Below are 19,639 nucleotides of genomic sequence, written 5' to 3'. Positions count from 1 at the left end.
CATCCCCCCTATACCTTCCACCCTTCACCTTAAATTTATGTCCCCTTGGATTCAATCATGAGGGGTCATGAGTTCAAAGTGAGAGGGGAAAATTTTAGGGGAGAATTTTGTGGAAAGTTCATCACGCAGAGGGTGGTGGGTGCCTGAAATGCGTTGCCAGCGGAGGTGATAGGGGCGGAAATGATAGCATAATCTAGACAGATACATGAATGGGTAGGGAGCAAAGGGATACAGATCCTTAGAAAATAGGCAGCAGATTTAGATAGAGGATATGGATCAGCACAACCTTGGAGGGCTGAAGGGCCTGTTCCTATGCTGTAATGTACTTTGTTCTATTGACAATCTGATTTTCCAGTTTATATGGAGATTAAAGTTATCCATAATTTTTGATGTCCCTATACTGTGAGCCCCAGTACTACTATTTGTACTGATTATCCGGTATTGTTGTTTCTGTTACGGAATCTGTAGCACAAGTGACTTCTTTCTCTTACTATTCCTCATTCCACTCAAATGGGTTGAGCTAAATACATCACTAAGTATTGTAGCAAAGTTAAAAATCACACAACACCAGGTTATAGTCCAACAGGTTTAATTGGAAGCACACTAGCTTTCGGAGCGACGCTCCTTCATCACCTGATGAAGGAGTGTCGCTCCGAAAGCTAGGGTGCTTCCAATTAAACCTGTTGGACTATAACCTGGTATTGTGTGATTTTTAACTTTGTACACCCCAGTCCAACACCGGCATCTCCGAATCATGACTATTGTAGCAAAGCCATCCTTGATGTTATGGCCTCCTGCCATGTAAGGTTCAGAGTCAATGTGGAGGACTTCCAGGAGTTAGCTCCCCTGACTGGATACCATGGAGCTGCCACATGTTTTGCAGAAGTCTTTATTTTTATTGAAACAAATGTTCTGTTTATTTTTGTAGTTTTAGTGATTGAGCCTGTTTTTGTGGCAGACTGCTCAGAAGACACAGAAATGGAAGCATGAGGGTGATGTTGTAGGTGACTGACTTGGTGGATTGAATAGATGGATTCTTGCTAAGCTGCAGTTGTCAGGGAACCAGGGTTAGTCAGAGGGTCAGGAGCTGTTGGGTGTCAGGGTTATTAGATGGTTAGTCAGAGAGTGAATGGATAGTCAGGAAGTCAGAGGGATAGTTGGGCTATCAGGGATAGTACTTGCTGTGCCAGTGCAGATAATCATTTGTTCAGAGAGGTTGTCAGATGTTTCAGGAATTTATGTGCGGCACGGTGGCACTGCTGCCTCACAGCGCCAGAGACCCGGGTTCAATTCCCGCCTCAGGCGACTGACTGTGTGGAGTTTGCACGTTCTCCCCGTGTCTGCGTGGGTTTCCTCCGGGTGCTCCGGTTTCCTCCCATAGTCCAAAGATGTGCAGGTCTGGTGAATTGGCCACGCTAAATTGCCCGTAGTGTTAGGTATAGGGGTAAATATAGGGGTATGGGTGGGTTGCGCTTCGTTGGTCGGTGTGGACTTGTTGGGCCGAAGGGCCTGTTTCCACACTGTAATGTAATCTAATCTAATCTAAACAAGGTTGGCAGTGGGATAGATGGTAGGTGACTACATAGATTTTCAGGGAGAGATCAGATGATTGGTGAAATTGCTTAATAAAATTCCCAGACAATTCACATGTAAGTCATTGCAATTAGGACTTTCACACAGCCCCAACGTGTATCTCTGGTTGTACGGCCAGACTCCAACAATTCAGATATATGAAACTTGGGGCCATTGTATTGCTTTCTAAGTTTACTGTCAAGAAAATCTGTGTCAATTTCATTTTTGTTTGTTTGATGTTATGAAGAACTTATTGAACCATAGCAATTAAATCTACTTAAATGAAACACAAGTTGAGATGAAAAATGTGTTTTCATCATTTTTTTTGACAGTTTCAACCATTTGATGATTTCTTCTCCAAAGGAGGTACAAAATCTATAGTGTTTTTTTACCAAGAAGCTGAACCACCAGTAATCGGTAAATATTATTAATATGTGTGACTAAAGCACAATTGATTTATGAGTGCATTTTCCTGAACATGCATACAATCTTAAAACTGAAACTATTTAACTGTATAATTTTAAAATCAAATCAGATTTTATTCAATGACGATATAGACTTTTTGAGATTTTAAGTTTTGACCACCCGGTTGATAGTTTATTTCTATAAATCCATGGCTAGTCTATACCATAATGAAAACAGACAGTATAGTAAATGCTTGGTGGGTCCACTTATTTCTGTTCAGCTAGAGGGCATTAACTGGGGATGTGTTCCCATGTATAGGCATACTTAAAGTGGCCATTGTGTGTTGGATTCTGAGTTTGTAATTAATAAATAATAAAAGCTTATGTCAGGATTTTGTGACTCCAAAATGGAGTACTTAGCGAGATTTGAAAAGATTTGTAGCTCAGGTTGAGGTTCTGGATGTAGATTTGCTCACTGAGTTAGAAGGTTAATTTCCAAACGTTTCATCACCCTACTAGGTAACATCTTCAGTGGGCCTCCGGGCGAAGCACTGTTGATAATTCCTGCTTTCTATTTATATGTTTGGGTTTCTTTGGATTGGTGATTTGAAGCGTTCTTCTTTCTTACCCTTCAGTGCTAGTTGGAGTCTGAGGGACAGTAGGTGGTGTGCCAGTGTGATAATCTTTGCATCAGAGGGTAATTGGTAGTAGCTTGGCTTCTGTTCCTCCTCAATATTACCTCATTAGATCTAACTGCATATTGTGGATAAGCTTTGACAAAGGGTCAGTTAGACTCGAAACATCAGCTCTTTTCTCTCCTTACAGATGCTGTCAGACCTGCTGAGATTTTCCAGCATTTTCTCTTTTGGTCTGTGAATAAGCATGTTTCATTGTGGGGTTTATGACTGACCTTTCGTTCTGCGTGTAATTAAGCTAATTCTACACCTGTATGCTCATCGCAAACTATCTTCATTCTCACCTGTTTGTTGAGAAGTTCATGCTGAATATCAGAGAATATGGTTAGGTGGTAGCTTGGCAAGAGCATTCTCATTTGTCTTCGAAGGTAATCACACACCCAGAGGTGTAGCTCTGAGATGGAACACAGCAACATGAAAATCTTGTTTTCTTGTCCTGAACTTTAGAATGATATTCAACAGTGTGAGCCCCTCATTTAGCTTGACCATTTGATCTGGAGTAATATAATGAGGACATCATATAGTTCATGCCTCATTTGCCACAAATATCCCTGAATATTCAGTTCATACACAGTGGCCCATGGTCAGAAATGACTTCTTCAAATGCCCCAACAGACCGAGTATACCATGGATAGCACTTGATGAGTTCTCTACTTGTCTGTAAATGGTAATTTGATGACATGGTTGGTGATGACAATGAGCATTGTTCCCTGTTCTCAGTAAACATACCAGTGGTGCTTTTGCATAGAAAATTGGATAGAAAATTGAGGTAGCATATTTGTGTGGATAGAGAATTAGGCAATGGGCAGGAAACATGAAAGGGATCGGGGTTTTTTCCAAATTGGTGACCTGTAACCAGTGGGTTTTCATAGGGATAGTGCTGGAACTATAACTTCTGACAATATATACTAATAACTTGGAGGTAAGAAGTGAATGTACTGTAGTTAGATTTGCAGATGACAAAACAATAGATGAAAAGTCAGATTGCAAGATGGATACAGTTTGCAGAGAGCTACTGATAGGTTAAGTGGGCAAAAAGTTGGCAAATGGAGTATAATGTGGGAAAATGTGAAGTTCACTTCTGGTCTCCTCATTATCGGAAGGATATGGAAGCTTCAGAGAGGGTACAGAGGAGATTTACCAGGGTGCTGGCATCTCGCATGAAGAAGGGATAAGGGACCTAGGGCTTTTCTCATTGGAGTGAAGAAGGATGGGAAGGATAGAGGTATACAAGATGATGAGAGCAACAGGTAGAGTAGATAACTGGAGATTTTTTTTGCCTGGGCCGAAATGGATATCACGAGGGGACATAATTTTAAGGTGATTGGAGGAACGTTTAGGGGTGTCAGAGCTGGGTTCTTTACACAGAGAATGGTAGATAGATGGAATGCACTGCCAACAGTGGTGGTAGAGTCAGATACATTAGGGACATTTAAGCGACTCTTGGACAGGAACATTGAAAAATACCTTGATTGTTTGTTAAGTCTCTCATCTGTTAGAATGACCATGTTAGTTTAACTTCTTTCATATGTAAACCACAAAAGCTTTTTTACAAGTTACATTCTCAAGTTAACTTTAACAATTGGTGTCAGCTCAGATATTGTGTTGAAGATGTTAGCCCCCTGTGCGCTGTTGACTGTGTCATAATGTTTAGACTGATTCTAATCTAAAAAATGAATTTACAGAGTCTTACATGGATTCATGCAGTTTTTGAGCAAAGTACAATGTAACTCTGCAAGTACAAATTCACCCCACAAACTTCTGTGTGCGTGCGTGCGTGTGGTGCAATGGTGCTCATTTGTAGTGTGACATGAACCCAAGGTCCTGGTTGAGGCCCTCCCTATGGGTACCGAACTTACCTATCAACCTCTGTTCAGCCACTTTTTGCTGCTGCCTGTCCCAAAGACCGCCTTGGAGGATGGTCACCCGAAAGTCCGAGTCGAATGTCCTGAACCGCTGAAGTGTTCTCCAACTGCTAGGGAACACTCCTAGCAGGTACTCATATGACTCAGCCAATGTTGTCTATCTCATATGCTGCAGGCAACATGAATGATAGAAAAACGAAGGTTATGTAGGTTAGTTTCATCTTAGAGTAGGATAAAAGGTTGCCACAACATCGAGGCCCAAAGGGCCTATACTGTGCTGTACTTTTCTATGTTCTATTCATGTCCCTCATAATCCAATACACCTTAATCAGATCCCCACTCAATCTTCTCTGCTCTGGAGCTTAGTGAGTCTCTTTTCATACATGAAATGCTCCTTCCTAAGCAATATCCTGGTGAATCTTCTCTGTCCTCCCTCCTACATGTGGTGACCAGGGGCTGTGTAGAGTCATCCAGCTGTGGTTAACCAAAGTTCTGTATAATTCCAACATAGTTCTCAATCATATTTGTTTTGATTATGATTATGATATATGATGATGATCTATGCCTCAACTGATAAAAGTAACTGTCTTCTATGTCTCAGACCAGACCAAACCCACTCAAAAATTAAGAAGATAGCCTAGACTCCAACTTCTTCTTATTTTTAAAAGCAAGTGTAAGGCTTTATGTTCCAGATGCAATTTGATTAATCAAACTACCAGGTTTGAAGCAAAACACTTTATTCTTGCAATACGATTAAAATACAAACAAAGGAAGGAAGAATTGGAATAACTTTTCTTTTGGAAAACTTACCAGAATATTAGATTATTTAACGATAAAATGGCAACTGTTCCTAGGTAGCAACTTGCCATAAACATGTCCTTGGCAAGTAAATTCAGTAAGATAGATTGTCTCACATGCAATTCTGGCAGTTGAAACAGAACCAAGCTTTTAGCTGTAATAGAGAGAGGAATAACAGCTTCCATATCCATCTTCAAGACTCCAGCAATGACCGAAAGTTACACTAAAATCTTGGTTCTGTGGGAGCTTGACCCAGCTCATTACAATGTTTTTCCTCGCACAAAAAGTAAAAATATTAAGAAAATTTCTCCCATGTGTATCTAAAGAAGATAAATTGGGCAGGCCCAGGATAAGAGAAATCAGGTCCATCTGAACTTCGATCCCCAAGACCCTCTCTATTACTCCTGACACAGCACATCAGTATGTACAAAGCCTGTGGCAGGACCACAGACAATGAGTGAAAGTACCAGTACTTATTTTATACTTGGGACACATTGAAGATACTCCCACCTTAAATTTAGAGAGATGATTTGGGGCCAGATGGACCTCATGAAGAATCTTCAGTTGTGTGGCATGGGCCCTATTACAAATCGAAATCTTTTTTGCATTCTCACAAATATCCTCCCATGCCTCAGAAGAGATATCGCCTCCTAACTCTCTCTCCCAAACCTCATGTAGTTGCTCAGTATCAAGCCGAGGGACACTTCCCAACAGATGATAAAGGGTACTCACTGAGCGAGTGCTCTTGGCATGAAGCAGCCTCTTCTCTGTATCAGATCTTTAGAAGTCAGTCAAAAGCGTAGTTTCTTTTTGAATATAAAATCTAATCTGGAAGGAACGACAAAACCCCTGCTAGATAGTCCATATTTACAGATTATTTGGTCAAAGGACATCATGATTTCCCCCCTCAAATAAATCCCCCAAACAGTAAACTCCCCTAGCTGCCCAGAGTTTAAACATTGTCCTGGCCGGAAACCAGGCATACCAACTATAGGGGTAAGGAAAGATGTTGTGGAAAAATTACCCCCACTCTGCCGCATTGCCCTCCATGCTTTGATAGTATTAATCATTATTGGATTATAGCAATATTTTGCAACTGCCCTCATTTTGTCTAAAAATAACAAGCTAATGAAGATGCTTTGTGTGGGAGGCCTCAATATCCAACTGTATTGATGCTGAGTCCCTACAGGGACCGAGTCACTTACAAAAGATAAAAGGGAGCTTAATTGATATCTTTTAATATCTGGGAGATCCACTCCCCCCAGCCCTTGGGACAATTGCAATTTTGCGAGCTTAATAAGGGGTCTCCTATGGTGCCAGATAAAAGAGCTAAACCAACCATTAAGTCTCCAAAATGCTTGCCTGGGAAAAATCAAAAATCCACATAGGGTATAGCAAATGAGAAGGACATTCATTTTAATAAGAGCTACTCGACCTAACCAAGATATCAGAAGGGTCTCACATCTTTGAAGATCTTGTTTAATCTTGTCAAACAAGTGGACAAAATTAGCCTTAAATAGCTGATCAAAGGTGGGAGTTACAAAAAGGCCTAGATAGAGAAAACCTCCCTGTGACCACTTAAAGGGAAACCGTGACTCACCCTCAACATCAGGTATTCCCCTAAGACCTACCATAGGCAGACCCTCCGATTTTGAAAAATTAATTGTGTAACCTGAGAAAGAGACAAATGAATTGATACACTGTATCAAATGGGGCACAGAAACTACTGGGTTGGAAAGAAAAATAAGAATGTCATCCGCATATAATGTGATCTTATGTGCTGTTGATCCCACTTCTAGGGCAGCTATATTAGGATCCCTACGAATAGCCTCTGCCAGTGGCTCAATCGCCAACATAAAAAGTAGAGGTGAAAGGGGACAACCTTGCTGACTGCCCTTACAAATATTGAAATTACTAGATCTTGCACCATTGGTGAGAACTGCTGCCAGAGGATCACTACAAAGGACCCTTGCCCACCTAGTGAAGACTTCACCGAGACCAAGTGTTCCAGTGTATAGAAAAGATATAGCCACTCCACCCAACCAAATGCCTTCTCTGCATCTAAAGGAATCACTAATCATTGAATGGATCACAGCTGACACACTTGAATCATATTGAGTAACCTCCTAACATTATTGGAGGAACTGCAGCCCTTTACAAAACCCATCTGGTCCTCTTTGATACTGGAAGGCAGCACTGTTTTCAGCCTTAATACAAGAGTCTTGGACAGAATTTTAAAATTAGAATTTAGAAGCGAGATGGTTATATAAGAAGTACAGTCCTCTAGGGTCTTCCTTTTGTCAAGGATAAGAGAGATATTAGCCTCTTTCCAGGATGGCAGGAGACAATTATAACAATGGTTATACATGTCCAACATCAGCCCTGACAATATATTTATAAATTCTTGTAAAATTTGTTAGGAAGACCATCAGAGCTGGGTGCCTTTCCACTTTGAAGTTGCTTCACCGCCTCCTGTACCGTTTGCACTGTTAAAGGGGCAATAAGGTGAGATGCCTGTTCAGAGGTTGTGCCTGGGAGATTTAGGTTCTTAAAAAGGGCTCCATCCTATCCCATGTATTATCACAACGTTCTGACTGGTATAGTTTGGAGTAAAACCTCCGAAATGCAGCAATGATCATTTTAGAATCACAAGTGAGAATCTCAGTCTCTTCCCTAATAGAGGCAATTGATTGGGGGGCATTCTTTTTCTGGGCCAGATAGGCCAAATATTTGCCTGGCCTATCACCATGCTCAAACAACCTTTGATTTGCAAAGGAAAGTTCCTTCCTCACTGTCTGTGTGAGCATGGAATTTAAGGTGAACTGAAGAGCTGTGACACGCTGCAACTTAACCACCGGCAGCCTGTCAAATATGCCTACTTTGCTGCCTTCCTCGTGCCTTGAGTAGGCACTGCTGCTCTCCCTTCTGTCACCTCCGACTGGCAGAATAAAAAATAATTATCCCTTTAGCATAAGCCTTAGCAATCTCCCAAAGACTAGGCTGGTTACTCGCCGTATCAGAATTGATGGCCAAGAATACTTCAAATTCATTAGAGAACTTCTCAATGAACTTACTGTCCTTGAGAATAAAAGGATCCATTTGCCAGTACTGCTGGGTTGGAAGGCAGTAAATCTCTCCTGGTTGCTGCACTCTCTCTCTGATTGTCTTTTGATGTTCTTTCCTCTGGATTCGAGAAGTGCATGTGAGTCAATCTATTTTCTGAATTTACCTTTTGCCAAGGGTGTGTTTATGGAATGTTACTCTATTGGAACAGTTATGGTTCAGTAGTAAAATAATCTATTATTCTCTTAAGTTTTCCAATAGAGTCGTTATTCCAAGTTCCTCTTTCTTTTACTGTATTTTAACTATAGTGTTTGAATAAATTGCGTTTTACTTAACATCAAGTACTTGGACCAATTGAATTGCATCTGGAACACCGCATCTGAAATTTACCTTTAAAATAAGAAAAGGTTAGGGTGTAGGCTACCTTCTTAATTTATTTTGAAGATGTCCAGTCTGGTTTATAATAATCCACACATAATTGTTAGATACTGTCTAGTTTTGGCACCATTACTATGGGTGAGCTCCATTTGCAGCAACTCATTTTAATTATATTGTCTTTGACATGCTTTTAATCCCTTTTGAACTTATGTCAACCGTAGAGAGTTAAATCTATAAGGATGTTGCTTCATTGGAACAGCATTTCCTCTATATACATTATGTGTAATTAGATTCCCAATGTATTCCCATCTATCTCCCCATGTGATTTTAATAATTATTTTGATTTAACTGGTCATTTTGATTTTCCTTTGGAAGGTGACTCAAAAATTTATCCCAATTTTTGAGAGCTTCCTTATTTTTCAAATTTAATTTGAGGAATAACCAACCAAAATCATCAGAACTTGGTAATTCACTCTGTGTTGTAATCAGTAACACATTTGCCTTTTGTTCTCCTTCGCTATCAAAATATATTTTGAGCAAATTCACATGGCATACTCTGAGATTTCTTTCTATCTGGCGTTCTCATCAAATAATTCACCTCATTCAATTTCCTTTCAATTTGTTAAGGCCCACTAAACCTTGTTTTTACAAGTTTGCTCACTGTTGGAAGTAATACATACTTTATTTCCACGAGCAAATTTGTGAATTTTTGATTTCTTGTTGGTTTCTTCTTTCAATCACACGCTGTGCTACTTTGAAATGCTGTCTCAACAGCTCACCTGCTCTATTTAATCTTTCCCTAAAATTTGACACATCTAAATGTGTGGTCTCTGAACTGTGACTCACCAATTTATGACTAATTAATTTCGGTTATCCTCTTATAGATATGGCAAGAGTCAACCCCAACCAGGCCAATAAAAATGGTTTTCTATTTTGGCTTGAGTTTTCCTGATTCCCAACTGACCTCGTAATCATAATTCATGTGCTACCCACAATATTTTCTCTCTATAACCTACTGGTAATGCAACTTGATGAACTTTTGTCCATTTTTCAATCTGCCTGAATATGTGATGGTCTCCATTTTCTTATCAAGACCTCATTTCTAAGATATTAACATTCGGGAATGCACTCACATTCTCCTTTTGTAAATGCTTTTTGATACAACTGCAGTAGTTTTTATTTTAGCCAGGGGTCCCATGCAATCGATTAAGACTTCGTAAAAGGTTAATCTTTCTGTTCTAGTTCAGCTAGCTTATTTGAAGTAAATACATCCACTTTACCCTCTACCTGTCCTTGTTTTTTTTAATCAACTGTTTGATCAAATATGGTCTTTGATATTTCCTTAAGTTTATTCTTTGATTTTGCCTCCTGCTTGTGACTTTGTTCTCACACAGTTGGGAAATATCCCAGGACATACTTTCTCTAACACTTCAATTGTCTGATTTTCCACTGGCTTTTGAACAGTAGGCAGCACTCCCACCCTTGATCCAACTATATCCTGAGCAATGATAAACTATCTCCAGAACAGAAAATTTTCCTATTACTCCTACTACTACTTCACTTTTAACTGAACTCTCCAAATTCACTTTATATAATGGAACACTGTTCTTCTCACCATGAATTCCACATATTTCCTCCTCCTGAATTAATGTATCTTCTCATCTGTCACCATCAAAGATTGACTCGGTGCTATAAATCTAAAAATCTTAATTACTTTACCTGCTCCTCCTGGCATATGTGAGTAAACCATACCCACGCAGGTAAATTCTTCAAAGAGATTATCTCAGCCAACCCCTAACCAGTTTGTACATCCATTGTGCTTTTTTTTTACAACTTTAACAAAACTTACTGGCTTGTTTTCCCACATTTGTCTTCCCAATGCTTTTTCTAAACTAACAACATTGTGACTTTGTGTGGCCTACTTTGTTACAGTGAAAATGCCTGAGCTTTTTTATTTCTCTTTCCTCTCATGGGTTTCCTTTTTTACCTTGTGGCAAGCTATCTTCAATGAGATCTCCTTTTCCCTTATCACCTGAAGATTTCTCTTTTCCCCAATTTCCATCCCTCATGGATTAAGATTTGTTCTATGTACCAGCTCATGATCATCTGCCATTTCCACTAAATCTTCCAGTCTCAACTCTCTGCTTTTCCACACGAGTCCCTACTACTTCAGGGAAAGAATTTTTGAACTCCTCCAAAATAATTAGATATCTGAGAGTGTCATATGTTTGATCTATTTTCAGTGCAGTTGTCCACCAGATTACTTTGTTTGATCCTTACAAATTCAATGTACTTTTGACTCGGTTCCCTCCATTGATTCCTAAAACGTTGTCTGTAGGCTTCTAGTACTAGTTCAAATGCAAATAAGGTGGTTTTTTTACACCTTATTACATGCCCCAAATACCTATTCTGAGTGATGCAAATACCTCACCAGCTCTACATACAAATTTTGTTTGGATCAACAATACTCACATGGTCACCTGCCATTTAATTTGTTTAGTCACTTTCTCAAATTACTTAGGCAACATTTGGAAATATTCAGAAAGATCCCCATTTGGCCTTTGGATACGCTGTGATAGCTCTCCATCAGTATCCTCATCACTACTCCTAACGTTCACCTCTACCTCTGCCATTTTAAGTCAACTTTGAATTTTTAGCTCCAACCCCAAGTTCAAAAACTTTCTATTTCTCTCCTTCTTCAACTTGGGCTGTCCTTTTCTTTTTCTTCTGCTAGAGCTATTGTCTCTTTCAGCTTTTCTTTTGCTTTCAATTGTAATTCAACCTATTTAATTTCCTTTTCTCTTTTTCTTTTGCCTCTGATTCAAGCTGCCTCATTTGAATTTTAGCAATTTTCACAGATTCTGGTGGCATATCTGGCTATTATAAATGTTGAGCAATTGCTATAATTGCCTCCTTTTCGCACAGACAAACGCAACCCTAACCCCAGCTTGTCTATAGTTCCAAAACCTTTACTGTGCTCACTTTCTGTAAAAGTCCCAAAGTGACTTTTTCCAACCCCAGGAAATTCTTTGTCATCGAAACATCCATTACTCATAGTAATTGAAAGAGCCATTACTACACAAGGCCCACACTATTCAAACAAACTGAATGCAACACTTAAAAAGAGAACACCAACACTCACCACTCAGTGTCTTTGAGTCCAATAATACTAAACCCAACCTGGGAATAGAGATTTTGATCCCAACAAGATCCCCCAGTTTGTTATGGACGAGACCAAATCTTGTCAATATATTAAGGAGGTGGCCGAGACATTACTTTTTCTTACTTTTAAAAGCAAGTCTAAGGCTTCAAATTCTGGCTGCAATTTGATTGGTCAAACTATCAAGCTTGAAAAAAACACACTTTATTCTTACAGTACAATTAAAATACAGACAAAAGAAGGAAGAATTGGAATAACTTACTACCTCTACTGGAAAACTTAATAGAATAATGGACTATTTAATTACTAAACAGCAGCTATTCCAATATACCACCATCCCATAAACACATCCTTGATAAAAGGCAAATTCAGTAAAATAGATAGTCTCATGTGCAATTCTAGCAGCATGAAGAGAGCCAAGCTTTTAGCTGTAACAGAGAGAGGAAAAACAGCTTCCACATCCAACTTCAAGACCCCAGCAACTACTGAAAGTTAAACTAAAATCCTGGTTCTATGGGAACTTGAGCCCATCCCTTCACCGTGCTTCTATTGTTCCCACTTAAAAAAAATTAACTACTTTAAAAAAATGCCAAGACCTCACATGGAATGGACTGCTCTTCACCTCTGTCTCAACCTCTCTTCATAAAACAAACCAAGACAAAATACACGCCTAAAGTCACATGTATGTCTTCCTGACTACTGTTTAATATGTACAGTGCTTTGGGGATCTGTTGACAAGCTTCCCAAGATCCGTCTGTTCCTCGGAGCTTCCTACTGTACTGAAATTCATTGAGTAAAACTCCCTTACCTTGTTATTTCTTCCAATGTACACCCCTCATATTCATCAGGGTATTATTTCATTAGAAATTTTATTTTATTAACTTCAGAGAAGTTTCACTGAGGTGGAGGGTTCGTCTTATGAGCAAAGATTAAGAAGATTGGGACTGTACTTGCTGGAATTTAGAAAGATAAGAGGTGATCTCATTTTGACACATGAGATTCTTAAGGGACTTGCCAGGCTAAATGCTAAGAGGATGTTTTCCCTTATGGGAGAGTTGAGGAGCAGATGCCATCATCTCAGTATAAATGGGTTCCAGTTTACAAGTGACATGGGAAGGAATTTCTTCTCTTGTGAGCCTTTGGAACTCCTTTTTTTAATGATCTGTGGGGAAAGCTTCCAACCATGAACCACTTGAATAGTGGAGCAGGCTTGATGAGCCAGAAAGCCTCTTGTTCCTATTTCTTATGGTTTTATATTTACAGATGTTTCTTTATTGCATGTGTCTCTAACTTCCTGTTTAAAGCGATTCCCAACATCACTCCAACAGCTTGGAGCTCTGTATAAAACTCATTAGTTCTCATTCCCCTGTTATTTTAGTGTAAAATTTTCTCAAACACTCCACTAAATACTCCACTTTGGACATCCATTACAGTTATGTGCAGGTGTAACACATCAAATTTGTATGAGTCCTACCTCCCCCAGAGCCAGCCTCAATACCCCAGAAATCTGAAACCTCCCCCTCGGGCTATCTTTTCAGCTGTATGATAATCTGGTACATCTTGCTATTTCTACTCTGACTGAGTAGCTGAATTGGCATTAGGCTGAAGCCAGCATAAAGATACACCAGTAGCAGTTCAGCCCAACGAATGATCCTCGATGGATAGGGGAGAAATATGAAAGGGTCCAGAGGGACACTTGTTTCCTGCAGAGGGTCGTGAGTGTCTGGTATAGGCTGTCAAAGGTAGTGGTAGAGGCAAGTACAATTTTGTCATTTGAGAAACATTTAGACAAGTACATGGATGGGATACGTATGGACCAAGTGCAGGCAAATGGGATTACTTTAATTGTGAAAACTGAGTGGCGTGATAAGTTGTGCTGAAGGGCCTGTTTCCATGTTATAGTCCTCTATGATCCTAATAGTTAAATAGAGTTCTAGCTAATAGAACTAGATATCAACAGCTCATGGTTATTTATCTGTAGCTAAAATATATTAATTTATTGTAAGTATTAATTTTTGTTAAGTACAGAAATGTTTTTTGTGTTTCAGTTAACCTAGATCTACAAAGACAATTGAAGTGGGGATTTTGTGTTGTTTGTTAAATTTTTAACTTCTATTACAAGTCGGGCTTGACAATAGTGGGCTTGATAAAAACTAGGTAAAAACAATTACTGCAGATGCTGGAAATCAGATTCAGGATTAGTGGTGCTGGAAGAGCACAGCAGTTCAGGCAGCATCCGAGGAGCAGTAAAATCGACGTTTCGGGCAAAAGCCCTTCATCAGGAATACAGGCAGAGAGCCTGAAGGGTGGAGAGATAAGTGAGAGGAGGGTGGGGGTGGGGAGAAAGTAGCATAGAGTACAATAGGTGAGTGGGGGAGGGGATGAAGGTGATAGGTCGGGGGGGGAGGGTGGAGTGGATAGGTGGAAAAGAAGATCGGCTGGTAGCACAAGTCAAGGGGACAGTGTTGAACTGGAAGTTTGGAACTGGGGTGAGGTGGGGGGAAGGGGAAATGAGGAAACTGTTGACGTCCACATTGATGCCCTGGGGTTGAAATGTTCCGAGTCGGAAGATGAGGTGTTCTTCCTCCAGGCGTCGGGTGGTGAGGGAGCGGCTGTGAAGGAGGCCCAGGACCTCCATGTCCTCGGCATAGTTGGAGGGGGAGTTGAAATGTTGGGCCACAGGGCGGTGTGGTTGTTTGGTGCGGGTGCCCCGGAGGTGTTCCCTAAAGCGCTCTGCTAGGAGGCGTCCAGTTTCCCCAATGTAGAGGAGACCGCATCGGGAGCAACGGATACAATAAATGATATTGGTGGATGTGCAGGTGGCTTGATTTGCAATGCACTACCGTGGTGAGATGTGACAAGCTACAAACCTAAGCTGTAAGAAAGACATAAAGATGCTGCAAGAGATACAGATATGTTTAAGTGCAACAGTACAGTAGCTGGAATATAATGTTCCAATGTGGAAAGGTATTCTCTTTGGCAGAAAGGTCTGAAACTTGTGAATGATAGTTTGAGAGGGATTGATTTGTGTAGATAATACAGCAAGTTAGTATGTATGTACAACAAGCATTTGGGAAGGCAGATGGTGTTTTATGTTTTATTGCAAAATCATTGGAATGGAAGAAAAATGAAGTGGAAGAAGAAAGAAAGTGGTATAGGAATTTGGGAAAAACAACCTTGTGATACCACTTTAGGCTTAGCATGGAGGTGGGAGAAAGTGAGGACTGCAGATGCTGGAGATCAGAGTCAAAAAGTTGCTTTGGGAAAACACAGCCAGTCAGGCAGTATCCGAGGAGCAGGAGAGTCAATGATTCGAAATGTTGATTCTTCTGCTCCTTAGATGCTGCTTGACTGGTTGTCCTGTTCCAGCTCCACACTTTTTGACTCTTAGCATGAGGTGGTACAACGAAGAATGCTAGATCTGTTCCCTGGAAGAGAATGCACTAAGGCTGATACTCTCTGAAGTTAAGCTGAATGATAGGTGAAGCATACGGGTTTTACAGTGTATCAACTGACAGGCTCTTTCCATTGTTTGGAAAATCAAGAACATGTGGAGACAAACTCAGGATTAGCAATGAATCATTTAAGACTGAGATGAGGAGACATTTTTTCACACACAAATTTATGAACCTTGACAATTCTTGAGCCCACAGGGTTGTGGATTGCTCCATTATTAAATATATTCAAGTACACTGGAGGAGACCAATATTTCATCTCTCAGAAAACCAGGGGATTGAGGATTAAGTGGGGGAAAAGAAGTAGAGTTTGATCATATTGATTGGCAGCACAGACTCAAGAAGCCATATGTTTTAAAACAATTACAGAAATTGCTGGAAATGCTCAGCAGGTCTAGCAGCATCTATGAAGAGGAATCAAAGTTTACCTTTCAGGTCGGGTGACCCATCTTCCGAACTGGAGAAGTCCTAATTTCTCTTCACAGATGCTGCCGGACCTGCTGAGCTTTTCCAGCAACTTCTTTTTTTGTTTCTGATTTACAACATCCACAGTCCCTTTTTTTATTTAAGCCATATGTTCTACTCTTGTTCTTATTTCTTATGTTTTTATTTTGCTTCATTTGTCAAGAGAAGTTGAACTTCATATCCTAACTTTGTTGGGACCTTCTTTCATTTGAAAACTGCAACCTTTTAAAGAATATAGTTTTTTGCTGCATACTTATAAATATGAAAAATAGATAGTCGATTAATGTTTTTATTAATTTATTATTTTTAGAAAGTGGACGAATTATCGCTGGAGTTTCTAAAGGATCCAAAATGATGAGATTATTTCAGAGTGATTTATCTAGTGTGTGCCTTACTGGCCTTTGCTTATTCTTTGTACGGTACAAAAATGATGTTGCAATCACTGGGAAGAATATTCATGAGGTAAGAAAGAACATTTATTTTTATTAATAAACAGTTTTGCGCATTATTTTAGAAATCATAATTTGTTCTTTTTCACCTTTTGGCAATGAGGGAAAGTAATTTTCGGTTACTTTGCATAAAAATTCAATATCAACCATTATTATGTATAAAGACTGATCACGTAGGCTGCCCAATCAGGCACTCCTAGGTCACGAATGTCATGACAAGAAGCACTCTTCCTTACTCTGGCAATTTGCCTGGAGCCCAGTCTCTTGTGTGATAAGTGGTCCAAACATGGGTTATATGTGAACATACGGACTTAAAGATAGGATCTGAACTAGACCATTCTGCCCTTCAAGCCTGCTGTGCTATGCAGTAAGATCATGTCTGATCTGTTTGTGTTTCAAGTTCCATTTTTTTTCCATTTACTTCTGATAACTCTTGATTGCCCTGCCTAACAAGAATCTATTTACCTGTCTTTAAAATTTTCATTGACCCTTCCTCCAACGCTTCTGAGGCACAGGGTTCCAAAATCACACAACTGTCTGAGAGAAAATAAGTCCTTATCTCTGTCCTGTATGGGTGAGCTCTAATTTTAAAATAGTACTGCCTAGTTCTTAACCTTCTGATAAGAGGAGGCATCATTTCTATGTCCACTTGGTCAAGTCCATTCAGGATCTTTATAAGCTTCAATCTATTCATCCCTCACTTTTCTCACCACCAGTGAAAACAAGTCCTGCCTGCTCAACCTATTAATGTAGTAAGCCTTCTCTGAACTACCTTCAATGCATTTACATCTTTCCTTAAATAAGGAGGCCAAAACTGCGCACAGTATTCAAAATGTGGTCTCACAACTGCCCTGTATAACTGAAATATCACATCCTTACTTTGATATTGAATTCTTTTTGTAATGAAGGATAGTTACCCATCTTGATTGTGTGCTGTACCTGCATACTAACTTTGTGATTTATGCACCAGAATATCCAAATTTTTCTGAAGCTCGAAATCACAGTCCAGAATTAGAAATATATCTCCATTCCTTCTGTGTCACTGGGTCAAAATCCTGAAAGTCCCTTCCTAATGGCATTGCGGGTTTACTTACATCAAATATAGCAGTTCAAGAAAACAGCTCACCATGACCATCTTCTCAAGGCAACTAGGGATGGCCAATAAGTGTGGATGCAATCAGCGATACCCATATCACATGAATGAAAAGAAAATGCAGTCACTCCCTGTTTAGGTTATTCTCTGCTTTTTCATTGTGCCTGCCAAAGTGATTGTAGTGATTGGAACGATGTCAACCAGATCAATCTGATAGAATATAAATTCCTGATTGGGGTTGTTAACCTGGTCCAATCAGGGAGTCCTGGCTGACTGGACTGTTATAGACAGGAATGTCAGGGGTTCTGCTCACTCTAAGAGCTGGCTCTATGCCAACAGGGTCAGTGTCATGTACTATGCATGTGTATATAAAGGGTGACTTTGTGATGGGATACAGGCCTTTGTGTACCTATTTTGGATTTTGCCAGTTGATTGAGTTACTCCTGTTCCTGTGTTGCTAGAACATGTCACTGTACAGCAGTATGATAATTCTTACGTTAATATTCCTTGCTGAATAATTTTGACAATTTACAAATTTGCAATTTGCAAGTTACACGTTTTATCTAGGAAGGGTTCTTTTGATATTTTATAAATCAAAAGGTAGAACTTACAAAGTAGCCTCAGAACCTCACCAGATATATCCTGTTGACATACTGATATGCAGGTATAATTCTTGTTTACACTTTTAATCAATCATTTTCTCACTGGGTATGAGCATCACTGGCAAGACCAGCATTTGTTGCCCTGCTTCTCAATGAATTGAGCGGCTTGCTATACAATTTCTGAGGGTATTTAAAAGTCAGTCACATTGCTGAGGGTATGGAATCACAGGGTGACAGATTTCCTCCCTTTAAAGAACATTATTGAACCAGCTGCATTTTTACAATAAATTAAATTGTTACTAAGTGGAGGTTAAACCCCTTTGTTAATTAAAACTAAACAACCAGAAAAGATTGCCTCCCCTCGTAATATGTTGAAAGTGTGAGGGAGTAAAAGAAAACTCCTAATTTTCACTATTTAAAGAAAAATAACAATAACAATTTATTTTCCTAACAGAACACTAAACAAAAACTATTAACAAATCCAAGTCACCTTTTCTTAATTAATCACTCTCATCCCAACTCTATAAAAATGCTGCTCCAGTAAGACAATTATTAAACATTGCATTACCTTAATCTCAAGTCCACACCGTCTCTGTCTTCTCTGCTGTCTTCAATCTTCCATCTGCAGATCTCTCTGGATCATTTTCTTACTTTTTATTGTTTTTACAGCAAAAGGTACCTTTGATAGAGAGTGCCTTCTTATTTCCATGAGAGCAAGATATTAGATGGGTAGTTAACGCTCTGGCTGTACAGCAATTCCTCTACTGTTGGGTGGCGGTTGCTCTGACCAGTTTTCAAAACCCCAAATATCATACCCTGTCATTGGTCTGAAGTTGTCGATACAATAAGTTCAGACTCAGTTAGGTTTTAATATACTGGGCATACTTTAAATTAATTAGTTAAATTTGAATTGTTGTCAAAACAGCAACCACAACTCATGTACCCATTTAACAGCCATTTGCTACGTGTATTTATTTTAGAACAGCCTGTCTCTTCGCTGTTCTGTTCTGCAGCTGTTGCTATACTTTAAATTCACTTTAAAAATACAGAAATTACTTGCTATCTTCAAGTGAACATACACTCTTTTTGACTTCGTAACATCTCCCCCCTAAGAGAAAAATGAAACATTACAGCAAAAAGATGACTCCTTTTTTTTCTCTATTTCTTAATACCATTACTATTAAATACATCTATCATTAATCTAAGTTATACCTTGCACATCAATTCTGCACACATAGAAGATTGGAATCAATATGGTCAACATCTTTTAAATCCATGGTAATGTATCTGCAATCACATTTTTACGACCCACAAAATGTACAGTTTGTAAATTTAAAGTCTGTGACATAAGTCTCAACAAAACTGTCTTATATTTTTGTCTTTAAATATTTCCAAAAATGAGAGAGAGGGTAGTGGTCTGTGTACACAATGTTCATCACATAGACATTTAGATGTTGTAAGGCCAGTACCAAACCTCTTTTTTTGACAGTAGAGTATTTTCTCTGGTCGATATTCTTTGAAAAGTAGCCAATTGGCCATCCAACTCTAACATCATCATCCCACATCAATACAGCTCCAACCCTTATATTGCTAGCAACAGTTGCAACTGTGAAGAGTTTCAAAAAATTTGGTGCAGCTAA

At 39.4% G+C, this 19,639-nt stretch overlaps 1 protein-coding gene across 1 annotated transcript in view; it reads left to right on the top strand.

The window, feature by feature from the left end:
* LOC122540182 (dynein axonemal heavy chain 8-like) overlaps positions 1-19,639 on the top strand; it is a 1,370,012-nt gene that overhangs the window by 25,024 nt on the left and 1,325,349 nt on the right. The window contains exons 3-4 of the mRNA XM_087976825.1: positions 1,905-1,989; positions 16,166-16,317. Coding sequence (XP_087832951.1) covers positions 1,905-1,989; positions 16,166-16,317 — 237 coding nt within the window. The remainder of the gene's footprint in view (positions 1-1,904; positions 1,990-16,165; positions 16,318-19,639) is intronic.

Source organism: Chiloscyllium plagiosum, unplaced genomic scaffold (assembly GCF_037043375.1).
Source record: "Chiloscyllium plagiosum isolate Xiang-an unplaced genomic scaffold, Cpla_swu_hap1 HiC_scaffold_3, whole genome shotgun sequence".
NCBI lineage: Eukaryota > Metazoa > Chordata > Chondrichthyes > Orectolobiformes > Hemiscylliidae > Chiloscyllium > Chiloscyllium plagiosum.
Note: the sequence above shows the minus strand (reverse complement) of the source record. Positions and strands in the feature narration are given on the sequence as shown.